A 25,246-nucleotide genomic window follows, 5' to 3' on the forward strand; every position below is an offset into this window, starting at 1 on the left:
GAAAATAATTTATAAGAGGTTTAAATAATTTATTAAAAACGTAGAAAATAATTTATAAGGAGGTTTAAATTTAAATAAATTTCAGACAATATGTTTCTCTCTATTTACACGTCATATCATAAACCCAAAAAAAAAAAAAAAAAAATCAAATTTCCAAAAATTAATGAACTGTGACCTCATATATTTCTTTCTACGAAACAATCATGCATATAGACTATATATAGTACATGATATTCCTCGAAATTATAGCAATCGATGATCGTATCGTATATATTAGCACGAAATAAGAAGCTATAGCGTAGTCACCTTCTTAATTTGACTTGTACGTTAGAACTTAGAAAACACGCGGATTTCAATTAAAAAAAAAAGTAGTTAGGACTTATTAGGACGAGAAAATACAATTAAATAAAAAAAGCAAATATAGCTTTTAATGATCGAAAAGAGCCAGAGAGAGTTTGCTATATAAACCCCTTCGTTGCCTCTCTTTATCCCTCCCCCCCACCACTTATCTCTCTCTCTCTCTTAGCATATACTACTCTCTGCTGCTCTTTCCTCTAGCTGTCTTCTTCATTCGCAGTTCTGTTTAAAGGCTTAAAGGTAATTTATAAACAGATTACTAAAGTCTCCTTCGACGCCATTTCGTTTCTTCGTTACGTTTACGACCTCCATCCCGGTTTTTTTTTGCTTTTTTATTTTTCTTCTCTAAATTTTGCATTTATTAAAACAAAAACCACCGCTAATCTCATCGTCGCAAATTCACTAATTTTCCGTACATTTATCTAATTTTTGTTCGTGATGGTATAATTTGAAAACTAAACTTGATTTGGTTCAACTAAAGGTTGTAAAATTTTGTTTGAAGCCGTGTTAGTTACTTAAAAGATAGAATTACTTCAAAGTTAAAATATATTTTTAGCTCTCAAACCAAACATTTAACCGGGATCCATAACCGATCATAGCTATTTTAAGTCAAAGAAGTCAAACAATGGTCAAATCACGGTTAAAACCGGGTTTAAAATGGTCAAAATTACTCCATTAATTAGCCAAATCCAGTCGTACTGCGCAACCAATTTATCTTCTTCTTTCTTTGACAAAGATCAATCTTATCTTTAGTTGCTAAATATTGGGTTTATACATAATAGTACACCAGTTAATTTTCGTTGTCCACACACGTGTTACATACAATACGATACGTATTAATACATGTATGTTTATATGTTTTGTCTGTATACGTAGTACTAATAATATTATTAGGAGGACTCTCAATCAGTGGTTGCAATTCGCTGAATCTCTCAGTTCACGTTTTTAAAAAAAAAATCTTATCCCCACTTTCTTGGGACATAAGCAACTTTTGTCCATTCATTACACATAATTATTTCTGTTTTTTTTCAATCTCAAAAGTACAAATCTGATCTGAAAAAATCCAAATCGGTCATTATTATCCATGCAAAAAATCTCTGTGATTCAGAATTAACATCCTTTTTAAAACTATCAAAAAAATTTGTGTCTCTGATCATCCAATCAAATTGTTTCAGAAAATGGAGTTTGAGAACCGGTACGGGCTTGCAACGTCGCAGAAATACGACTGTCTCTTGTTCGGTACGTACTTAATTAACCGGAATAAACCAAATACTTTTCATTATACGAATAGTTTCCTGACCGGTTTATCACAATTCTCTTTAGATTTGGACGATACTCTTTACCCTCTCAGCAGCGGAATCGCAAGAGAATGTGGAAATAACATCAAAGGTAAATCATATCCTCTTCTCTCTCAATCGATTTATTGATTAACAAACACTTCATTCCTGAAAATGTTATTTTCCGGTTTAATAGATTATATGGTCGAGAAACTCGGTATAGCCAAGGACAAAATCGTCGAATTGTCGGATCATCTCTACAAGAACTATGGAACAACAATGGCCGGTCTTAGGGTATGTGATCGACATCATCCCTAGGCTTTCTCATTTACATTTTTTTTTTTTAATCACAATTTTGTAATAACATGTTCTTGTTCTCTAGGCGATCGGATATGAATTTGACTACGATGAGTACCACAGCTTCGTCCACGGTCGTTTAACGTACGACAACATAAAACCCGACCCTGTTATTCGCAGCCTCTTGCTTAGCCTCCCTCTCCGCAAAGTCGTACGTGTCGCATTCACATTTTTTTTTTTTTATATAGTTTGATACGATACACTATACTATAGTTTGAATAGAAAACTAATAAACATTTTTTTATTCACGTAATCAGATCTTTACGAACGCGGACAGAGTTCACGCGGCCAAGGCGTTGAAGAGGTTGGGATTAGAGGATTGTTTCGAAGGAATCATATGTTTCGAAACGCTTAACCAGATGCACAAAATCGATGCGTCTAAAAATCCCGAGATTTTTGATATCGTTGGACACTTCCACCGGTCTGAACCGGTCAGCTCACTTCCCAAAACTCCTGTTGTGTGTAAACCGTCTGAATCTGCTATTGAGAAAGCTCTAGAAATCGCTAATATTGATCCTAACCGAACGGTATAGCTAACCGGATTTTTAATCATTACTACTATTTATTAAAAACGTGGACAAACGACTAAAGTTTTTTATATTTATTTGTCGTCGCAGCTGTTCTTTGAGGACAGTGTCCGAAACGTACAAGCTGGAAAACGCGTTGGACTTCACACTGTTCTGGTACGCCAATATTGGTTTAACCTAACCGAAATCAAATTTAATTAAGCAGTTCTGATAGTTTTGTTTAATATTAATTAAGGGGTTTGAAATTGACTATGGAGCTTGTTGTTGTTTTCAGGTTGGTAAATCAAACAAAGTCAAAGGAGCAGATTACGCTTTGGAAAGCATTCACAACCTGAAAGAGGCGATACCGGAGTTATGGGAAACCGACATGAAGTCGCCGGATGTTGGATATTCCGGCAAAGTCGCTGTTGAGACATCTGTTACAGCTTAGGAGTGTTTTCGCCTTTGTACCTAAATTTCCACCACTGTCATTTTCAGTTTTTTTTTTTTTTTTAAATGACGTAATGTCATTTTTGTTTTTTTGTTTCTTCTCTCGACTTATGTTTATAAAATTAAATAAAAAGTGAGTAAATTATTTCCATCTAGTTTATACAAGAGAAATCAAAATTAAAATATCTACCCAGTATCATATACGTATAATCTTTAAAATACGTTAAATCAATAAGATCTCACCATATCTTTTTACTATTTTTTTTAAGTTTAGTGTTACATATATAACCCGAAACTTTCATTTTGTAATATCTGATTAACTGAAAATTTGATCTTGTTTTTTTTGCTTTGGCCTAACTTTTAGTTTATAATATCTTCGAAAATCACAGAATATCATCATACATTGCATTATAAAAATATGTAATAAACAGATATATACTATATACTTTCCAGCATATGCTATAAAAAGTTGATACTTCACAATTTCATTAGTTGAAATGGCTGATGAGTAGTATATAAGTATTTTATTTTATATCATTTTTTTTGAAATATCTCATGACAGACTTGACATGACAATTACAGTTGTTTCGAAACAGAACAAAAAAAAAAAAAAGTCAATAATTTTTTTAATTAATGAAAAAGAGTTTTGCATAAAAAAGAACATTGACCTGAGAAAAGCATGTCGTTTCTTTGGCGACTTGTTTATGCAAAACGGGAAGTAGTTACAAATTCAAATTGCTAAGATTGTCATAAATAAAAAATCTGGCCCATTAACTGAACAAGATATGTATCGCCACGGGCCCAGAGAGATTAACACGAGTGTCAGTCATTAACCTATCATAAACCGACGCGTGTTGTCCTCACCAACAAACAACTATTACAATCTGACGGTCATGAATGCTCTCTGCTCACACACTGATTCTTCTTTCCATAACTTTTTCTCTCTTTTAATGGCTTTCACAGAGATATTTACGTTTACAAAAAAAATCTTAAGCGTTCTCAAACTTCTACAATGGCGAATCTTCCCACCGTTCTCGTAACCGGCGCTAGTGGACGAACAGGTAATCACTGCTTTACTTCGTTGCTTTCGATTTTGATTTTAGTTTGCTTTTCGTCCTGTTAGGTTTATTGAGAAAAATTGCGTAATCCATATAGGAGATTATATAGAGTTCTAGGGTTTAGTAAGGTTATGGCTTACGATTCGAACATGCGACTCTCTTCTTAGTTGTTATTTGGAGTTTGTTCATGTGATGAAATTTTTTTGTGGTTTGTTATTCATGGAATTTGATAGGCCAGATTGTGTATAAGAAGCTGAAGGAGAGTTCAGATAAGTTTGTAGCGAGGGGTTTAGTTAGAACTGCTGATGGAAAAGAGAAAATTGGAGGAGGAGATGATGTTTTCATTGGGGATATAACAGTTGCTGAGAGCGTTAAACCTGCGGTTCAAGGGATCGATGCGCTTGTGATTCTCACTAGCGCTGTGCCTAAAATGAAACCTGGTTTTGATCCCACAAAAGGTGGAAGACCTGAGTTCATCTTCGAAGATGGACAGTATCCTGAACAAGTAATTACAATGAACATCTTAAAATTTTTCCTTCGAACTTCACCTTGAATTCATTGCAGTTTAACACGTTTTGATTTTGTGTAGGTTGATTGGATTGGCCAGAAGAATCAAATAGATGCAGGTAGGTGGACATTTCTTTCCAATTCGTTTGCTCTAGTGTCTTGTGTGCTTTCTTGCATTTGTCTTGTTCAAGGGTTAAAGTGCTTAATTTGGTGTGCTTCTGTGAGCAGCCAAGGTTGCTGGTGTTAAGCACATTGTCGTGGTCGGGTCAATGGGTGGAACCAATCCGGATCATCCTTTGAACAAACTTGGAAATGGGAATATACTGGTTGGTGAAAATTTCTATGTCTTTCCTTTTTCAAATTGAGTTTGGTTTCTTATATGGCGGGCAACACTTGGCTTCTGTGGCTCAAATTTAGCTACCTTATATCGATTCAGGTTTGGAAAAGAAAAGCTGAGCAGTACCTTGCTGATTCTGGAACTCCTTACACCATAATCAGGTTAACCAAATTCTTTAAAATGCTTCTATTTTAACAACAAGATCCTTTATATACTACTACCACATTGAAATTCACCTCAAATTCTGTAGTTTAAAAACATTTCAGCTACATTGTTGTCCTGATAAGCAATCAAGCTTTTTTATTTCCGTGGTTTTCTTAATATTCTTGAGCATGCTCTTTCTTGATTATATATGTTCTTGTTTACTCCAAACTTTGTTTTGTTTGTGAACTTAGAGCTGGAGGACTTCTAGATAAGGAAGGAGGTGCACGAGAGCTGCTAGTTGGTAAAGACGATGAGCTTCTTGAGACAAACACAAAAACTGTCCCTAGGGCTGATGTTGCAGAAGTCTGCATTCAGGTCTACTCACCTGCCTTTATTTTATTAATCAAATTCACATCCTCCCTTCGAGTTCTTCAAATCTTTTTATGTAATTATTATTTTCTGATCTTGATATTTCTTCTATACAAGTACAGGCATTGCTATTCGAGGAAGCCAAGAACAAAGCTTTCGATCTTGGCTCAAAGCCAGAGGGAACCAGTACTCCAACCAAAGACTTCAAGGCTCTCTTCTCTCAAGTCACGTCTCGTTTTTAGATCCTTATCCTTGTTACGAATGAGAACATTTGAGACATTATGTATCAAACCTTCAACAATAAAATCTCTGGGGTCAATTTGAAAGAGGCCCATAATATTAAGTACGTTATCTAAAAATTCGTAGAAAAATTGTTGGGTCTGAATAGATAAAATTTAAAAATATGGACAACGTTTGATGATTTATTAAAAATACAGGGCAGAACTTAGAATTTCTTGTTTCTATCACCCGCTTCATTTGCCTTTTCTATCGCCACAAGAACACAGAGTAAGAGAGCGATTTGCTCACTTCCGATATCGTTCGGATTTTTTTCTGCCTCTTCATCGTTCGGTGGCTTCTTCTTCAACCGAAGCAACGATGATGTCGGTGAGGGCAATCAATGGTTGCTCCATCATTCGAGCCGCTACTTCCTGCGGCGGTCCTCCCGTCTCCTTATTTCACCACCGTATTCAGCGCCTTAGAGCGTCTCATCTCCGTGAATTCTCAAAATTAGGGTTAGATTTTCCATTAATCCGCGTGAAGAGGCGGTTTCTCGGGAATAATGGAGGTGGTGATGCTACGAGCTGTTCGTCTTGCATTCATAGTCTAGTCGAAAGTGTTTCCGAAGAGCTCGAATCCATCAACAGGCGTAAGCGAAGCCGATTAAGAGTTCGTGCCAGTGTTAAGTACGTTTCAGTATTCTCGAAGATTTTTCTTGCTTTAGTGCTTTGTTTTTGGTTGGAGTGGGTTGTTCATTGTTTAATTAGGTGAACCTGTAGGGTGAAATTAACAAGCTATGGAGAGGTTCTGGAGGATAAGCTAGTGAACCAGGAACTAGAGGCGGGTTTGCTTCTGGAGTTTAAGAAGGACGCAGACAGGGTCTTGTTGGCAGTTTCTCATAGACGTGATGGCAAAAAGAACTGGATGGTCTTTGATCAGGTTTCACTCGAAAGTTTAGTACTCATATTCATGCTATAGTTTTGGTGCAGTGCTTGCAGATTGCTAAGACTTAGAAACTTTAATGGTACAGAACGGTGTTACTTGTTCCATCAAACCGCAGCAAATTACGTACATCGTCCCGGGTGTTTATAATTTTGATCATACAGGACTTACTGATTTTCTCCAAAGGGCTCAGGAGAATTTGGTACGTAATGACATTGTAAAAGTTTTAGAATTGTTTTTTCTAGGACTTCTAGTCTAAGATAAAGTTGTGATGTTACCTATGAATGAGCTTCTACTTATTATTTTGGATGCAGGATCCCCAACTGCTTGAGTTTGCTTGGATGGAGTTACTTGAGAAGAACAAACCTGTGACCCCAGAAGAGTTAGCAGAGGTACTACATGTTTGAGTTAATTTAACGGTTGAGCCTGTGGTTTGATAATGCTTTTAAATTTGCAGATGATATATGGTCGCTCAGATTCTCTTGAAAGCTATTGTGCTCATTTTTTGCTATCACAAGACGAGATTTACTTCTCTGTCTTAGAGTCAAAAGGTTCTCGATCAATATATAGTCCCCGGCCAACTGAACAGGTATTTCTTCTGCATTTTTCCCTGTGTTCGCTTTTAGGTTAGGTGATCTATGTCACTAGAAGGGTGTTCTCTGTAGCTATTTTGCTGCATTTTACTCAACAAATCTGTGAAATCATGAAGTAATGAATTTGTAACAGTACTTGGAGAACATAGCTTGTTAGGTGATGCTATTATTAGGCTTGATGATATGTGATTAATGCAAAGAGAACTTGATTGTGCAAGTTTGGACTCTTCTATTGCTTGACATGATTTTTCCTGAAGACATTTCTCTCATGATGATAGGTGGAAGAGCTTTTACGAAGGCAACGCGTGAAGGAGGCAGACGAGAAAGAGTTTCAGGAGTTTATTCAATTGTTGAAGTCTGCCAAGAAGGCGCCTAGTCACGCCAAGCCCCCCAAATCTTCATGGCTAGCTGATGATAAATTGCAAGATAAGATTGGCTCACTTGAAGCTTTTGCTATTGATGCATGGGCAAGCACTGACCAGCGGAAATTGGCCGGAACGGTGAGTCAGCCATATATTTCTTCTGTGATAATATCTCTTCAGCTGTTACTATGTGGATGTGAAACGAAATCGTTGAAAGAATATTCTCTTATTATGTCTTCTGTTCGTTTTTTAACTGTTTTGTTGTTGCGAGCTGTCAATTTTTGTTTATCATCATATGTTTTTTTGTTTTTGATTTATGGCAGATCTTAAAATCCATGGGGTTACAGAAAACATCGGTCTCGGCACTAAATCTTCTCATAGATATTGGATATTTTCCTGTACATGTCAATCTTGATCTGCTTAAGCTGAATCTCCCAACCCACCACTCAGAAGCTATCATTAAAGCTGCTGAAGTTCTTCTCTCAGAATCATCTGATGTTGATGCGGTGAGCACTTTGCCATGCTTTTGGATAATTGTGTTTATATGAAGATATTTATTTTCGCGCTTGCGCTTTAGTAAATTCTTGCCACAATCGTTCCCTGAGGTTCAGAATGCTTACTTTCTCAGACTTTTTTTAGGTTAGGAGGATTGATCTCACACACTTGAAGGTTTATGCTATTGATGTTGATGAGGCTGATGAGGTAAATGCTTTCAAGTCTCCTATATTTTTCTGCAAGGTGTAGGTTTGAAAATTAAGTCTTATTGCTATCTCATTTAACTGTGAGTATTCTTTTCGGTCTATGGAATTTCTGCAGCTTGACGATGCCCTCAGTGCAATAAGATTGCAGGACGGACGGATAAAGATCTGGATACATGTTGCCGATCCTGCTAGATATGTTACACCTGGGAGTAAGGTGGACAGGTAAGTTCGATGCATGTGTCTGATCACTATAGGAGCAAACTTTTTGGGCACTCTGACTTATTAATATGTGCTCCAGAGAGGCAAGGAGAAGGGGAACTTCTGTCTTTCTGCCTACGGCTACTTATCCAATGTTTCCTGAGAAACTTGCCATGGAAGGAATGAGTTTAAGACAAGGAGAAAACTGCAATGCTGTCTCTGTGTCCGTTGTCCTGCATCCTGATGGCTGGTAACTCAATAATCATTGCTCTTCTCTCTAGTTCCAATCTTCCGTATGCTGTGAACTTTAAAATTACTTTACAACTCCCTGCTACAGTATTGCAGAATATTCAGTAGATAACTCTATCATCAGACCGACCTATATGTTGACATATGAAAGTGCTTCGGAGCTGCTTCACTTGAACCTAGAAGAAGAAGCTGAACTGAGATTGCTGTCCGAGGCAGCTTTCATTCGCTCTCAATGGCGCAGTGAACAGGTTGGTCTGAGTTTTCTGTGGTCTGTTATCAAACTCGTATCATATAAAACATAGTTGTGCTAATGGTTTTATCATCTCTAAAATTTTCAACGTGAAAAGTTCAATAGAGGCTTCTTTGAGCATTAAGGTTCTTGCTCGATTCTGCTTTTTGTTTGTAACACACCTGCTTTTTCGTGGGCTCACACAGGGTGCAGTGGACACAACTACACTAGAAACTCGTATCAAAGTGGTGAATCCTGAGGATCCAGAACCTTTGATAAATCTCTATGTAGAAAATCAGGCAGAACGAGCGATGAGACTTGTCTTTGAAATGATGATTCTTTGTGGGGAAGTTATAGCAACGTTTGGGTCTCAGCATAATATTCCATTGCCATATAGAGGACAGCCACAGTCAAATATTGATGTATCTGCATTTGCGCATCTTCCAGAAGGACCCGTACGTTCGTCATCCCTTGTCAAGGTAATGCGTGCTGCAGAAATGAATTTTAGATGTCCTGTTCGACATGGAGTGCTTGGAATTCCTGGGTACGTTCAGTTCACATCTCCCATTCGTCGATACATGGATCTTACTGCACACTACCAGGTAGACCTTTTTACCATCTATTTGGTTATCAGTGAGGTGAATTCAGTACACGTACTTGTGAATTGTGATTTCTGCCTTATCCTTCATTTGAACATTAACCACTTCAATAATTTGGCAAGCATGTCGTTTGAATTACAGATTAAGGCTTTTCTTCGAGGAGGTGACAATTTTCCTTTCTCGGCTGGTGAGTTAGAAGGTATAGCAGCATCCGTAAACATGCAAAGCAAAGCGGTAAGAAAACTCTCAAACAGCGGTCTCCGCTATTGGGTAATAGAGTTTCTCAGAAGACAAGAAAAGGGTAAAAAGTACACTGCATTGATCTTGAGATTTGTCAAAGACCGGATTGCTTCCCTTTTGTTGGTTGAGGTAATTGTTTAATACCACCAGAATATTTTCTCATAATAAGCTGTTTAAAGGAAGTTGAATCACTGGTAAAAATGTTTCCAGGTGGGTTTTCAAGCAACTGCGTGGGTGTCAGAAGGAAAACAAGTGGGAGATGAAATCCAAGTTCGAGTAGAAGAAGCTCATCCCCGCGACGATCTTATTCTTTTCAAAGAGATTATCTGACGAATCTAAAATCACATAGTTCCCAGGAAATTCATCAAAACTCAAGTTTCTCTAAATATGGAGAGACCTGAAACTGATAGAGAGCTTGTGTTTGCAAGAGGTAACTAATCTTTACTCATATTTTAACTTGGCGCTGATAGAGAAGTTTTTTGTTTCTTCATCCTAAGCCTCCATATATATATATGAAATCGATGAATTAAAGTCATAGACATTTGTTTGCTCTTTTGGTGATAAGGAAACTTGCTGATGGACGCAGCCAATGGTGGCTCGAGCTATGATCTGGTTTACGAGTTGAGCTCATGGTAATATGGTAGGTAGTTTATAGGGTTCATACAGTTTTACATCACGTTGTTATTATCGGTCAATATAGGAAACTTGCTTTTGTTCTGTAGAGCACATGGAAAAAAATGGGAATGTGAATATACAATTTCAATGTTGAATTTGATCGATCTAATCTCTGAAACAACACTCGAAGGCCTTGAGAAAAGTATCCACTTGATATATTAAGATCTTAAAATTGCTCGTTACTTCCAATTGTGTGGCTTGAAGATTAAGCTAGGTCAGATATACTCATATGGAATTCACATTATTGAGCCCTTAACTCTAGGCTTAAGGTATAATATCTATAGATTGAAAGTATTATAATACCTCCTAAAATATAATCCTTAATTAGTGGTTAAGCTTGTTGTTACATACTATTTAGGATGTGGAAATATATCTCCAAGCACCCACCATATGGCTTGACCAAAAAAACAGTTTGCGTTTTCTTCCTATTTGCAATGACTTTATGCAAATACTATCTCGAATCTCCTCGATTTTACATGCTAATGATTGAACCAAAAGAGATGGTAGCTTCTCTTTCTCCACGTCTACTCGTCTAGTATATCTAATTCATAGTTTACCTGTAAGCTAATGATAATTTGAGATTGTATAATATTTTTGTTGAATAATAACAAAGAAAAAGAATTCGAACGTTGTTTAAAAAGTCAAAACCGTACCAAGAGTTTTTAGTTGCGGTGGAAAAAAAAAAAGAAACAAAAAAAAGTCAAATGCTGAAAGTGTACGTCGATCGTTAGAAGATGAGCGTATCAATCAAAATTAAATGTGAAGCAACACACACATTTTAAAGAATATTTTCATGTTACTATGTTCCTTACATTATGTTTTCCTAACCATCAATACCAGTCACCGACTAGTTGCTAATTAATTTGATATTTTACGACAGAATAGTTATGCATGTATCATCAACTTTATAAACTCGATACTTTATTTCACTCATGCAGTTTGAACGTCGGCTATGCTAATTGACAGAACAAAAGATATTCAAAGTGAATCTATATACTATATAACCAAGTAAACCAACGAGATGTATGTCAACTAGAACCAAAGTGAATCTACAATTTGTAATTTTCTATATGATTAATGAAACGTATACCCCAAACTAGGAAATGAGTATAAACAAGAAGAAGTAATTTGACGGTTTCGATTATACATCGGGAAACACTAAGTTAGTGCTCTCTATGTCAAGTGGTACGGACGAAGTGAGATCTAAGGATTTGTTTGCTTCTAAAACTACCCTAACAAATAGTATTAATTGCACATGCATTATTTTATCGTTACTAATTTCTCATTAAGCTACTAGTATTACTTACGTAAACATACTGATAAATATACTTGATTAACAACATCGATTAGAAAAACAACTCGCATGTGGTAAATTTTTACAATAAATTGTCGGCTAATGCCATAAATGATTAGTTCTAGGGTGAACATTCTTGGAAACAATCACATGTGCCTCTTGGAATTTTACTTGAAATTAATTAATCTCTGACTTTTGTTGACTTCTTGTTTTAGTTACGTCCAAAATTACAGACGATTTATGTGTAAACAATGAAATTAGAGAAATGCTACTATATGTAAAATCGAGAAAACCCCAACAAGAGTGTGAAAACATTTATGGTGTACGTAACGTAGTATTAACGAAATAATACTAGTATATAAATGTGGTAGCTCTAAGGGAAATGGCTTACGCACCTTGATATCAATTATTTATAGGATTTAAAGAATTGTAAAATAGTGGCAATAAATGAAGCCACATGGATATAGTGGTCGAATATTTTATAAACAGTTATCATAATGTAAGTCTATATACTAATAAAATAGATTATAAGTTCTACTATACAAATCTCGTAGGTTGAGAGTTGAGATACTGTTAAAGATTAGTTTCAGTTATCAGTTGTACGTTACATTTCGTTCAATAACACTTCTTTTTTTGACAAACGATTAAACCACACATACATTTTCCCCAAAAATCAAGACACACATTTATTCATGTGGTTTTTCTAACCCACGTATATAGTAGTAGTAGTAGTATCTTACTCCATAAAGATGGCGTACGCAATTATATATGCATAGAGGTATGTATATATGTGGTAAAACGTGACGATGGCCCTCCGCAATCAGTTGAGGCCCAACTGCATCGACGCATGGTTCTGTTTTAATGTTATTGCCGTATTTTCCGTGTTCTTATACGGACGCTCTCCCATTTGTGTATATATGTCACATATATATAAATATATATAAAAGCTTATCATATCATATGAATATGATATACTTTATTAGTAATTAGTATATATAATACGTACTAAGAACGTTTTAGTGTGTAAAGGGATTTCATTCCCGTTATCAAATAGTATTTGTAACCATGCATTTATCTTTGTTCTATATAACTAACTACTCAATAATTTCAAAATTTATGTGAAATATAAGCATATGAACTGGATCGGATCGGAGGGTTTTTTTGGTTCATGTGGGGATTTCTAATTGGCCACAACCCACAACTCGCAATATTTGACCAAAGAAAAAAAAAATGCATGAGGTGCCCATGTGAGGTCCACGTGCGTTTGCTATCTATTTGGCTTATATATACACAAAAATATTTTTATTAACTGAGCTGCTAACATTGAATAAACAAACAATGTTGCATTTAAGTTTTGATATATATATATATATATATTAACAATTTTAGGTACAAAAAACAAACAGATGATTCGGTATTAGTATCTTATATTTTCACTGGTTCGTCATACTAACACAAGATTAAAAAGAAAAATCTGATTTTATATAAGGTGGGAGTACAGTTGAAAACAATAATGAATGTCAATTTCATACGATTGTAATATTAGAAAACATACTATAAATTCGAGAAGTTTTGTTAATTGCGAATTCGTCATATTATCACTTTTTAGAGTTAAATTAGTTATCAGTTAAAGTCAATGTGACGCCCCTTCCCCCTACTAGGCGCTACGATTCCCAAAGAGGCCAAAGACTACAATTTCGGCCGTGAGTTTTGAGAGCGTAACTATAACTCGCATCATATGCGCGTGGTTCTCTTAGATAGCAGCAAGACGTTAATCAACAAAGCCACCGGAAGGGTTAGTTACTGGGTCAAGACGCATCTTTATCTGGGCCGACTGATAGAGGCCTATAGTTTTTTTTTACTTTTAACAAGAGACCTGATTATATTACTTTTTACCCCTGTATGTATATTTTGTTTGATGTAATTTTTGTTCTGTTTTTTCTTTGTTTTATTTTCTTCTGTTCTTCTGTTTTTTCTTTGTTTTAGGATTATTTATTCACTTTTCTGATAAATTTAAGAACCTAAACGCGAATAATTAAATATTATGAAAATTTTTGATGAAAAACAAAAAAAAAGTAAGTCTAGAGAAGATCTTTTATTGCTTTACAGAAAGTCAGAAACAAATGTTCAGTTGTTCTTTTGCAGTCTTTTTGGAGAATAAGTACCAAAAGATTGGATATTTATCTTTTCTTAATTTATAGTTTTCCGTAATTTTTTTTTTTTTAAGAATCGAATTTGGAATAACAAACATATTAGCAAAAATTAAATTATTGAAATAACTAACTTTTAAGTTATTATTATTATTTTTTCCGACAAAGAAAAACTAAAATGTTAAATAAAACTGAAGTATTCAATTCGTGATTGAATATTTTGATATGAGATGTTAATAAAACAAAAAATAAAAAACATTTTGATATGCAATCTTGCGAATTCGGTGGAATATAATAGAAATATATACTTAGATCCAAGAGGGGGAATTGAGTAAATTACACTATTGTTTTTTTTTTTTTACTTCATAAATTACAGCCAAACTGTTTTTATGTATATATAATAAAAAAGTAAGTTAAGTTAAAATTAGAAAGAATAATTAAAATAAAGCCGTAAAGTTGTTTACAAAGGCTTCCCACTCTCCCTCCATAAGTAGCCTTCCCACCTCCCCTCTCCATCTCACAGTTCCTCTTCTCATCTCTGTCTCTCTCTCTTCCACAAAACCAAAAAACCAAACTTTTCTCCGTACTAAAGATAATGGCGGCTAAAGTACTAACATTAATGGCGGTTATGGTGGTTACTGCCTTCACAGTGAACGCCAAAATCCCCGGAGTTTACAACGGTGGTCCCTGGACTAACGCTCACGCCACCTTCTACGGCGAAGCTGATGCTTCTGGCACTATGGGTACACTCTCTCTCTCTCTCGCCTCCTCTGTTTTGAATCAAAGCTTAATTGTACTAAGATCTCCAAAATGCTATAGATCACTAAAAAAAGTTACGTTCTTTAAGACAAATTTGTTACTAATAAATGTTACGACACTATTCACTGACTAAAAAATAATAATATTGCAGGAGGTGCGTGTGGGTATGGGAATTTGTATAGCCAAGGTTACGGTGTGAACACGGCGGCTTTAAGCACTGCTTTATTCAACAATGGATTAAGCTGTGGCTCTTGCTTTGAGCTTAAGTGTGTCAATGATCCAGGATGGTGCCTTCCCGGAAACCCATCGATCCTTATCACTGCTACTAATTTCTGCCCTCCAAACTTCGCTCAAGCTAGCGACAATGGTGGTTGGTGTAACCCTCCTCGTGAGCACTTTGATCTCGCTATGCCTATGTTTCTTTCCATCGCTAAGTATAAGGCTGGTATCGTCCCCGTCTCTTACCGCAGGTAACTTCATCTCTCTATACTCTGTTTTAACCTTTTTAACGCCTAAAACTTAGAAAACACTTTATTATTTCGAGACCGATCCTATGAAACCGCCTAATGTTGCTCAGTCAAAGATAGTTAGAAGGAGGATCCCCGAATCTAAGAATCTGTGAGCCTGAAGATTTTTCAGAGCCTTCTCGCATGTTCACTCTATTCTTTATTCCACTTTGATTTCCCAAGAAAGTTGCTTCCTTTTTTCTTTTATTTTTTCTCGGGAACCAAACATGAAAAAGTGTTTTTTTTTTTCTGTCTTTTAGTCTCTTTTAAAGCCATAACATTTAAAACCAACGAACCTAAATCTAACTTTTCAATCTCAAATTACCAATACACCCTTTTAACTGGGGTCGGTTATTAAGATCCGGGTAAAAAAATCTTGAAACTCAGCCAAGATCAAAGGACCGACACTTACTCACTCCACCCCATACATTTGCCGGCTCATCAACGTAACCCAAAACCAATTCGGGTCACAACAACGTACTGTATAATAAATTCACTTCCTTCCATGAAGTCACGTAAAACTAATAAAAATATATTCAAAAGTAACTAAGTTTGTAAAACCAAGTTGTTGTGATTAAGTAAATAAGTAATACATCTTTCATATGTAACTTACTAACTATATTTTATTATTTTTGGGTGTTGCAGGATTCCATGTAGGAAGAAGGGAGGTATAAGATTCACAATCAACGGATTCAAGTTCTTCAACTTGGTGCTTGTCACTAACGTAGCCGGAGCAGGAGATGTCAGGAAGGTGAGTGTGAAAGGAACCAACACACAGTGGTTAGATCTGAGCCGGAACTGGGGACAAAACTGGCAATCCAACGCTGTTCTTGTCGGCCAATCTCTTTCTTTCCGAGTCAAAACCTCCGATGGAAGAAGCTCCACCTCCAACAACGTTGCTCCAAGTAACTGGCAATTTGGTCAGACTTACTCTGGCAAGAATTTCCGCGTCTGATTTCTCGAAAAATAAAAAGATTCACCTCGCGGAAGATATTGAAGCTTTTTTTTTTAATAATCATATATATATATTTACGTGTCTTTGATTTAGATTACGATTTGAAATTGGGGTTTTACCATTTTTCCCTTATTTTCTCAGGGAAAGTATTGGGATTGCTTGGTTTGGAAGTTAGGCTTTTAATTTAAAGATTAGGAGGTTGTGTTGTTGTTGTTGTTTTTTTATTTGTTTTGTTTGGTGTGTTGTGTCTTGTTTGGTATGTAGAGGCGCTGAAGCGGCTGCAAAAAGAAAGGGTTGGGATAAAGATAAATGTAGCCCGCAGCTCTCTTTTACGTTCTGATTGTATTAAAGTATATACATATATATATTATAATGAAGATAACATGGATCTTCGATTTATATAAATAAATAATTGGCTATTTTGTTACGTTAATTTAATTTTACTATACATGTGGGTGGCCTGGTGGGTAGTTCACAAAACAAGCAAAACGTTAATGCAAGACAAATAACTCGTTCGGACTATACCTTTGTATATAAAATTTTAAGAAGGCTTTGAAAATAAATTAAACATCATGCATTCATGCTTGTTTTGAATTTGAGTATCATCCATATCTATATATAAAAGTCGAGTTTAATCGATGCATGCAGTATATCTATATATAACGTCGCTATACACTGAGATCAGTCAAACATATACGCAAGGAACCTACAGATTTATACGGTCCAGAGTTCCGTGATATACGGTGTACCATACGTATATTAGTATGTACTTACGTGAGAGGTGATGTACGAAGGAGAATAGAATTCATGTGATGTGATGTAAATGCATTACACCATCATCATGTGCCAACCTGCGATCACAAATTTATTAGAGAAAACATATATGGAAAAAAGGTAATGTAGGATATTGAATAAGATTTGAAAGAACCTTATCTTGTGCAAATGTAAACTGCATAGTCTCTTTTGCAAAGTTTTTTTTACGAATCACAAAATCACGATCGGCCTATCATTGTCCATTGCGTGAGAATCACAAATTGTACCAAAAAAATAGTGCGGGTGGTTGTATGTGGCTGGTCGAGATCGATTAATCTTCATCTCGATTCTCAAATCTCAACTGTGGCCAACAATATGAATCCGAATAATATTTCAGAAGTGTTTTTTTTTTTTCTTTTTTGGTTTTCAATTTCCTTTAAGCAGCCAGACACTAATTCACATCTGTTTAGAAACAAGACTGAAAAAAATATCCTAAAATGAAAATGTAAAAAAAAAAACGAAATAATAGAGAATATGTAATATGGTGGGCTGTCTATTTGGTCGGTTTACCTAAATGAATGTTGAATAAAAATGACGAAATCAATGGATACTTTTTGCAAAAAGAGCAAAATAAGATAGAAAGATTAAAGATGGTGGAGAGCATAAATCCTAATATTATCTCCACCGTAAGAGCATATTTTTTTCGGCACAACAGAACAAAAACAATAGACGAACATAAGAAAATTACAGATGACTTCAACTGTGACTTCTTTCTTATCTGTTTGTTGGGGCANTTTTTTTTTTTTTTTTTTTTTTTTTTTTTTTTTTTTTTAAAAAAAAACAAAGGAAAGATACTGATTATTATGATACGAAATGTTGATATACGACTCATGAGCAAAGAAAAAATATAGAGTAATGATTTCGTTCAGATTAGATAGTCACTCGACACTTCTCTTCATGTATATTATATAACCTGGTATGTTCTTCAGAAACCAAACATTTGAGAAACAAAAATCAGCTAAGAGCCTAAGACACTGTGATGAACTTTTACAGTCTCTCGAGTCTTCTTACAATTTTACAGTCTATATTGATCACTCAGACACTCACATTACAAATTTTTAAAATTATATAAATTCATATTCCAGAGAACCCAATAGGTTATACAGTAACAGAAGAAGCAAATATCATTCGTGGTTAAAAACAAAAACAAAAACAAAAACAAAAAAAAATTGATTATTCTCTGCTGCTCCAATGGAGTCTGCCTTTCCCTTGCATAACTTATCTTAGAACTCTGTTTGAGCTTAAGACGAAATTATCCTCACCGCCTTTAACCGTAGAGTGAAGTCTCCCAGCAGCCCAGCCATTGTTAAGCATTCGTGCTGGATCACCGGTCACACGGCTTTCTTCAGCCCGTGATTCAAATTCCGGAAGCCCATTTGCTTTCCTCTCTTTTCTTCTCTTCCTCTCTTCATCTCTTTCTTTCCTGAGCCAAGCCTCAACTGTTCTCATCAGTGACTTCTTGCTCGTCTCCTTCACTTTCTCCATTGGCAATGCTAGCTGCAATTTCCCGTTAGCGACATACACCTACAATGGCAGATTATATGTTATGAGTTTTGTTATTCTGTAGCAGAGGAGCAAAAAAACAGAGAAAAAGAGACGGTGTGGTTTATATTACAATGTGTGTTGGCCAATCCTCTAGGCCATCAAATATATGAGTCGCGTAGATTATGGTTGCTCCTCGTTCATCACATTCCTTTCTTAGAAATTGCAAAAGGTCGGCTCTTGCGAGTACGTCAAGGTCAACAGTTATTTCATCTAATAGGAGAACCTAAAGATAATTCAACAAAATCAGATTCAGATAAACTGTTAAAGCATGTTTAATAATAAGATCCAGATATAATCTTAGTCCATTCAAAACCATCAGACCGTTTCTTCTTCTAAACTAAGTACGTTTGGAGACAAAGTTTAGGTTTACCTTGAATGGCTTGAGGAGTCCCATACAAATCTGGACACGTCTTCTTTGGCCATCTGATACCTTGTGCAATCTCCATGAGATATCAATATCCAACACCTAACCAACAGTCGATTAGAACAAACCGAAAGTTAGAGCATCACATGCATTTGATGTAAAAGCAAGTAACTTCAATCCACATTGTACAATATAGAGTAATGATACTTGTGACGTTTAATTGTTGGGTATGTGACAAAGATCGAAGCTCAAACCATAATCCAGTTGATTTCATGTTAAAGTTGGAATTCACAAAGAACAAATGAGTGAAGATGATGGCATACACTCACCTTGATCAACTCATCTCTTCTCTTAGGATCAATACCAGCCACTCCAAATATCATTTTCTCCGCTGAAATATCCATTTGAATCGGAACTTCAAATCCTGCAAATGCAACATCACGCCTCCACTGGAAAAAAAGAGAGGAAAACAATGTTCTCTAGTGAACAGTAAGGACATGAGTACGTACATTAAAACACACACAAATTGAACTAAGGCAAAAACAATTAGTTCTTGATTCTTAGGCTCTACAAAATCCGGAATTGAACAATCCAAATCAGAGCTCAGGATTCATTACGAACCTCTCCACCGAGATAGCAGAGATCACCAGAAGATGTCAATCCGGTATCGTGAAACGCGGAGCGACCCAGAACCCTAACCATGTGAGGCTCCACCATATGTTTTCCTCCCAATATCTTCAGAATCGTTGTTTTCCCTGAATTCCCCAATCAACGATTCCATCAAATTCAGATCCAAATACACGCACATTTCAAGCTAAAGAGACAAATAAACAAATGGTGACATACCGGCGCCATTAGATCCGACGAGGAGACAACGATCGCTTGAATTGAGCGTGATTGAGAAATCTTCTATAAGTGGTTTCGATCCCGGAGGTGGATGACCGTCGATTCCAGGATACGTGAAACGTAACCCGGAGATCTCAACCGTTGCGTTTCGCTTCTCTTCTTCCGTCACCGCCATTTTTAGTTACTTGTCTTCTTCCCCTTACTCTTCTCTCTTCTGCTTTTACTTATACTTTTTTCTTCAGAACGTTTTTTTGGTAGTTGGTGAACAAAAGTTATTGAAACCGACACCGTTTTTGGTGAATACTTTGAAATTTAGCTCACGTGGCGCTTTAAGAGACGCTAATTTTTTCACATGACGACGTCGTTTGTTTTAAATAGGCGACGTGGCTCGAGGAGAAACCATTGATATGAAACGATGCCGTTTCACGGAATAATTATTTGATTTTCTTAATTAAGAGATCTGACTGTACTGTTCTTTCTTTCTTCGTCGTCTTCGTCGATTTCTCGGGTTGGATCGTTGAAGCTTTATCGGAGAAAAATGGCAGCGATTTACAGTCTTTACATAATCAACAAATCTGGTGGTTTGATATTTTATAAGGTACGATCTCTTGTCTTCGATCTCGTAGATGTATTGAAGCTTACGCCGAACTAATTTGATGTTTAGTTGCGCCTGATTCATCGAGTTTGTTGTATGGAGAGACCAAAATTGGACATCACTAGGTTTAGAAGTTGCACTGATTTAGGTATTACTCTAGGGTTTGTGCATAGCTCTGCTAAAGAATTGGACTTTTTTTGTTTTTAAGCTCTGATTTGGTTCTCTGAAATTGACAAAACTTAACTCAGAGACTATGTGTTTGGATTTGATATTTGATCTGTTCTGTGTGTATTTGGTGGATATTGGGAAAATTCAGGATTGTGGAACAAAGGGAAGAATGGATACGAATGATAGCTTGAGAGTAGCTAGTTTATGGCATTCAATGCACGCCATATCTCAGCAGCTTTCACCTGTTAATGGCTGTACTGGCATTGAGCTTCTTGAAGCCGACACTTTTGATTTACATTGTTTCCAGTCTCTCCCTGGTAAATAATAATAATATCCATCGTCACTTGCAAGCTATCATCATCATCACAATTGCTTTGTCTTATGTTGATTCTGCTTTTTTTAGGAACTAAGTTCTTTGTGGTTTGTGAACCTGGGACTCCTCACATGGAGAGCCTCCTTAGATACATTTATGAACTCTACACTGACTATGTCTTGAAGAATCCTTTCTATGAGATTGAAATGCCTATCCGTTGCGAGCTTTTCGACATCAACCTTACTCAAGCTGTACAGTCTGATCGTGTTGCTTTGTTAGGACGATGATCAAGATATTGCTTTTCTCCTGGGGATCTCACCTCCCTTCTTGGTTTTTTTTTTTTTTTTGTGGGTTTCTTTTTCTGATGACATTTTGTATGTGGTAACATCTGAACGTTGTAAGAGAATCTAAGTTTACAACTATCAAGTTTCGTTCTCTCCCTTACATTGCCAGGAAATTGGGATAATAAAGAGGAGACTCTTTTGTTACTACCAAACGGGATACTACCTAAACAGAACAGATAGATGGTAAAGAGTCTATACAACACTAAACCCCCTGGTAAAAATCACACCTTGTTCATATCATAATTGAAGGCCTAGGATAATTCACAGCTTGTGGAGATTTGTTGCTGTTGTTGTCAATCTTGTTGCTGTTGTTACTGTTGTTGTCAATGCTGATTTGAGGATTCTGCTGCTCTTTTGGTACCTCCTTTTGGATTTGATGTTCTTCCAGTTTCTTGACGATTTCGCTCATGGTCGGTCTGCTCTTGGCATCTATGGATAAACACTCGAGTGCAAGACCTGCAATTTTCGATGCTCGGGTAAGCGAGTATTGACCTTGGAGACGAGGATCCATCACTCTGAGAAGTCTTCTTTTGTTTAGTAAGTAAGGTTTTGCCCAATCCACTAGATTGTGTTCTCCTACTGGTTGGTTCTTGTCGATTGCTCTTCTTCCTGACAACAACTCCAGTAACACAACCCCGAAACTGTACACATCGCTCTTCGCCGATAAATGACCTTTCAAAATTTGACAGAAACATCAGAATCGAAGTTCTCTTCATTGATCACAGTCACAGAGAGAATACTCAAATTAAGTATACCTGTGGCTAGATATTCTGGAGCAGCGTATCCCTGAGTTCCCATGACTCTGGTAGAGACATGGCTATTATCACCCATTGGACCATCTCTAGCCAAACCGAAATCCGAAAGCTTTGCATTGTAGTTCTGCAGATTACACAGATACAGTAAAGATAAACTTCTCTAGTTGCATCCAAAACCAAAGCTACACAAAGCGTTAATCATATGTCATACCGCATCTAGCAATATGTTTGATGCTTTGAAGTCTCGGTATATAACTTGCGGTTGAGCATTGTGAAGAAAAGCAAGTCCTCTAGCTGCACCCTGAGCCATTCTAACCCGCGTGCTCCATGAAAGTGGCTGATAGAATGTTCCTCCTGTTTTGAGAAAAGAAAAAAGAAAGATTAATCATTGTGCATAAGTAGTTCGTCCATGAGCTTCATTCTCTTTGAAGATATTTGAACTTACTTCTGAATAAGTGATTCTCAAGACTACCACGAGTCATAAACTCGTAAACAAGAAGCCTGTGCTCCTCTTCCAAGCAGTATCCAATCAGTTTCACAAGGTTAGGATGATCCAGCTTACCTAAGTAATTGATCTCAGCCTGTTGTTCATAGTTGAAAAAAAGAAGAAGACAAAGTTCTTCAACAATCTTGAAATGGGGCCTTGTCAGATAACAAAAAGGGTTAACTTGAGAAATGTAACTAACCAGCCATTCTCGGTGACCTTGAAGCCCTTCTTGGTTAAGTCTTTTCACAGCAATAACAATACCGGTCCCCGGTTTAGAGGGAGCTAAGGAAGCCTCATCAATCCAGCCTTTGAAAACACAACCAAATCCACCTTCACCAACTACACTGTCAGGCCTGAAGTTCCTAGTTGCAGATTTTAGTTCACTGAGGCTAAAGTTCTTCAGATTAGCATTTTGCAAAATCTCGCCTTCTGTTCGAGGCATATGAGAGAAGGAAGTATTCGACGATCCCTTGCTCCCATCTCTACTCAAGAATTTCGAACTTAGCCCTACAAAAATACTTCTTTCAGAACATTCAAACACAAAAAAAGAAACCTCACACGCCATTGCATCTAGATTCTAATTCTAGAAAGAAAGGTTGATGAAGCTAATTTTAGCCTTTTAGAGGTCTCCCAATCTGAAAAAAGCTCATATCTATGGTTTAGATTCCAAAAAGACAAAGCTTTTTACTTTTTAGAGAGAATAAAGTGACACTCAATTCAACTTAGCCGACACTGCAAGTCCCATAGATTCAACTCTTCTTCTTACTAATAATGGCAACATATTATCTTCAATTATGAACAAGAACTTCATTAAATCTATAAAAACAAATCTACTTCAATCAAAGACTAAGCAAGTGTGAAAGAACCACACACAAGATATATCAATCACCTTCTCTCATATTGAATAAACAATAAAGATATGAAATTTGACCAAGGACTCACATGTACTGGAAGCAATATCTGTTTTGATCCGATTGCTGAAACAACCTCCCATCAAGACTCAAAAGAAACCAACTCACTCACTCGGCTCAATAATCTTCGATTTAAAGAGCAGAAGAAACAAAAAAAAAAGATGAGACCTTTATGAGTGTAAACACAAAAACCCAGTTCCAAGGCGTACAAAATGGAGCGAAAACGAAAAATTCCTAGAGAGGAAAGATAGATTGAGCTGGCTAATAATAATCAAAAGCCTAACCTTTTGTTCTCTCTTGAGAAAAGTCTTTTGTGAGAATAATGAAACTACTAGCTTAAGTTGAAAATGAAAACTAGTGAGAAAGATGTTTATTTTTTTTTGGTTTTAGCTCTTTCCTCTCTCTTTCTCTCTCTGCTGCTTTGGACCTTTTGGTGGGTACGCCCTATTGGACTTTGTCTTCTTCCTCATCCTTCTCTGTTCATCGTTGACTTGTTGACTTTTCCTTTAAAATTCAACATCCCTCCCTATCCACGAGGACAATTAGATACCTTAATATTGTTATTAAACAAAATATTGCATTCTTATGTTTTCCTTAACGGTTTTCCAAAAGAAGAAGAAACTAGATAAACTTTCAATAAAGATTTTATATTCAGTTACCTAGATTTTGAAGTTACCTAGTTTGGTTTTGTGGTTGTAGGCGGCGAAGATAGTCTTTTGTGGGGAACTTGTGAAGGTTGAGTGGAGCCTTGTTTTGTTTTGTGTGATTGTGATCTATAGTCCATACACTCCTACTCATTATATATAGTGGAGGTTGCATATATGCTACCAAAGTGAAGTATCAGTTTACTTGACTATGATTAGTTCAAAATTTATGGATGTAAAACGCATATGTCGTTTAACTTGATCCGAACATAAGTTTGATTTGTGATCAGATTAGTAGGAAGTAGGAACAGAGCATATGCGTATTGTCTCTGTTTCAAGATGGGCCCAGGGAAATATATTGAAATATTGAGCCATAAACTATTATGGGCTTGTATGGCAATAGCCAATAGCTATTAACAGGCTTGACTTTTATTCATGGCCCACTAATATAGTTTTTTTTTTTTTGGTGAACACCCACTAATGTAGTTGATGATGTCTAATAATATTTGTGTGTAAATTAATTTCCAGAAATTTATATATGACTGTTGGGGCAAAATTATTTTAAGTTTAATGCATGATTTCATATTCATTATTTTATACTTTATACAATTAAATAGTTATTTTCCTGAATTATTATATCATTATTCTTGAATTTGACTTCATATCTATTTTTTTAAAAGACTTTTAAATTTTTTCATATCTATTGACTTTTTTTTTTCTTTCTTATTTGCAACCAGACATTTTTTTTTTTAAAGACTTTTGATTTTTTTATTGATTGATTATACACCGGTCATTTACCATTCTCGTTATTATTATTTTTCTCTTGCTAGTTATTTACCCTCTAAACTAGAACTAACCCGCAAAAAACCGCGGACTGAACTTTTTTGATAAATTTTATAAAAAATTATTTTGTTATTATTTTATTTATTAATTTTAAAAATCTAAGCTGTTGAGCGGAACTGATATAGATTTTCTTCGATTAGATTTTTAATAAAAAATTTAATCCGTGCTCGTAAAAAATGTTGATAAAATTTGTAGTTGTAGAGTTTATTCGATTATATTTTTAAAATCTTAACTGTTAACTTTTTAATAATAATTTTTCTTTTCAAATATGAATTAGTTTAGATTCAAATAGATTTTATTTACTTTTGTAGATTTAATTTAATTTGATATGTCAATTTTTTTGTATTTATTAATAATTAATAATAATTAATTAATTAATTAAATTTTTCTAATAGCAATTGAATGTAATTTTTTTACACATTTTAAGTTTAGTTTCATATTTGTACTTCCTAATTAATATAGTAAGATGTAATATAATTATTATATATGTCTTCTCCACGAAAAAATGTCTCGATTCCCAATTGTTTAACAAACATACACCTTTCTCTTTAAAATAAAAGCTTAATAGAAAGCCCACCGAAACCC

At 35.7% G+C, this 25,246-nt stretch overlaps 7 protein-coding genes across 9 annotated transcripts; 5 read left to right on the forward strand and 2 right to left on the reverse strand.

Moving 5' to 3' along the window:
* Positions 475–3,100, forward strand: LOC104768387 (uncharacterized protein C24B11.05). The gene is made up of 8 exons (XM_010492338.2): positions 475–597; positions 1,533–1,596; positions 1,681–1,746; positions 1,831–1,928; positions 2,017–2,142; positions 2,249–2,518; positions 2,609–2,674; positions 2,793–3,100. The coding sequence occupies exons 2-8, from the start codon at positions 1,536–1,538 to the stop codon at positions 2,946–2,948; spliced, it is 843 nt and encodes a 280-aa protein (XP_010490640.1). The 5' UTR covers positions 475–597; positions 1,533–1,535; the 3' UTR covers positions 2,949–3,100.
* Positions 3,897–5,713, forward strand: LOC104768389 (uncharacterized protein At5g02240). Its single transcript, XM_010492339.2, has 7 exons — positions 3,897–4,008; positions 4,239–4,510; positions 4,595–4,631; positions 4,741–4,838; positions 4,949–5,010; positions 5,245–5,368; positions 5,485–5,713. The coding sequence occupies exons 1-7, from the start codon at positions 3,960–3,962 to the stop codon at positions 5,602–5,604; spliced, it is 762 nt and encodes a 253-aa protein (XP_010490641.1). The 5' UTR covers positions 3,897–3,959; the 3' UTR covers positions 5,605–5,713.
* Positions 5,817–10,492, forward strand: LOC104768390 (ribonuclease II, chloroplastic/mitochondrial-like). The gene is made up of 15 exons (XM_010492340.1): positions 5,817–6,267; positions 6,361–6,520; positions 6,612–6,725; positions 6,838–6,915; positions 6,981–7,112; positions 7,395–7,616; positions 7,802–7,984; positions 8,118–8,180; positions 8,295–8,401; positions 8,478–8,627; positions 8,715–8,874; positions 9,062–9,457; positions 9,596–9,823; positions 9,905–10,124; positions 10,260–10,492. The coding sequence occupies exons 1-14, from the start codon at positions 5,960–5,962 to the stop codon at positions 10,022–10,024; spliced, it is 2,421 nt and encodes an 806-aa protein (XP_010490642.1). The 5' UTR covers positions 5,817–5,959; the 3' UTR covers positions 10,025–10,124; positions 10,260–10,492.
* Positions 14,316–16,452, forward strand: LOC104768391 (expansin-A9). The gene is made up of 3 exons (XM_010492341.1): positions 14,316–14,556; positions 14,724–15,042; positions 15,724–16,452. Exons 1-3 carry the CDS (start codon positions 14,409–14,411, stop codon positions 16,031–16,033), a joined length of 777 nt encoding a protein of 258 aa, XP_010490643.1. The 5' UTR covers positions 14,316–14,408; the 3' UTR covers positions 16,034–16,452.
* On the reverse strand, positions 17,808–19,842 carry LOC104768392 (ABC transporter I family member 20-like). Of its 2 annotated transcripts, none has more exons than XM_010492343.2 (6): positions 19,602–19,842; positions 19,377–19,510; positions 19,085–19,234; positions 18,762–18,857; positions 18,462–18,614; positions 17,808–18,370 (listed from the first exon to the last, which is right to left on the reverse strand). In XM_010492343.2, the coding sequence occupies exons 1-6, from the start codon at positions 19,774–19,776 to the stop codon at positions 18,065–18,067; spliced, it is 1,014 nt and encodes a 337-aa protein (XP_010490645.1). In that variant the 5' UTR covers positions 19,777–19,842; the 3' UTR covers positions 17,808–18,064. The 2 variants fall into 2 exon arrangements, with proteins under 2 accessions (XP_010490645.1, XP_010490646.1); XM_010492344.2 differs by having other exon boundaries at positions 19,085–19,204; positions 19,602–19,840.
* LOC104768394 (trafficking protein particle complex subunit 4) lies at positions 20,055–21,116 on the forward strand. Its single transcript, XM_010492347.2, has 3 exons — positions 20,055–20,199; positions 20,513–20,681; positions 20,768–21,116. The coding sequence occupies exons 1-3, from the start codon at positions 20,140–20,142 to the stop codon at positions 20,962–20,964; spliced, it is 426 nt and encodes a 141-aa protein (XP_010490649.1). The 5' UTR covers positions 20,055–20,139; the 3' UTR covers positions 20,965–21,116.
* On the reverse strand, positions 21,071–23,561 carry LOC104768393 (probable serine/threonine-protein kinase NAK). 2 transcript variants are annotated; one of them, XM_010492346.2, is made up of 7 exons: positions 23,459–23,561; positions 23,206–23,299; positions 22,463–22,770; positions 22,222–22,357; positions 21,988–22,130; positions 21,777–21,900; positions 21,071–21,693 (listed from the first exon to the last, which is right to left on the reverse strand). In XM_010492346.2, exons 2-7 carry the CDS (start codon positions 23,255–23,257, stop codon positions 21,254–21,256), a joined length of 1,203 nt encoding a protein of 400 aa, XP_010490648.1. In that variant the 5' UTR covers positions 23,258–23,299; positions 23,459–23,561; the 3' UTR covers positions 21,071–21,253. The 2 variants fall into 2 exon arrangements, with proteins under 2 accessions (XP_010490648.1, XP_010490647.1); XM_010492345.2 differs by having other exon boundaries at positions 23,206–23,544.

Source organism: Camelina sativa, chromosome 20 (assembly GCF_000633955.1).
Source record: "Camelina sativa cultivar DH55 chromosome 20, Cs, whole genome shotgun sequence".
Lineage (NCBI taxonomy): Eukaryota > Viridiplantae > Streptophyta > Magnoliopsida > Brassicales > Brassicaceae > Camelina > Camelina sativa.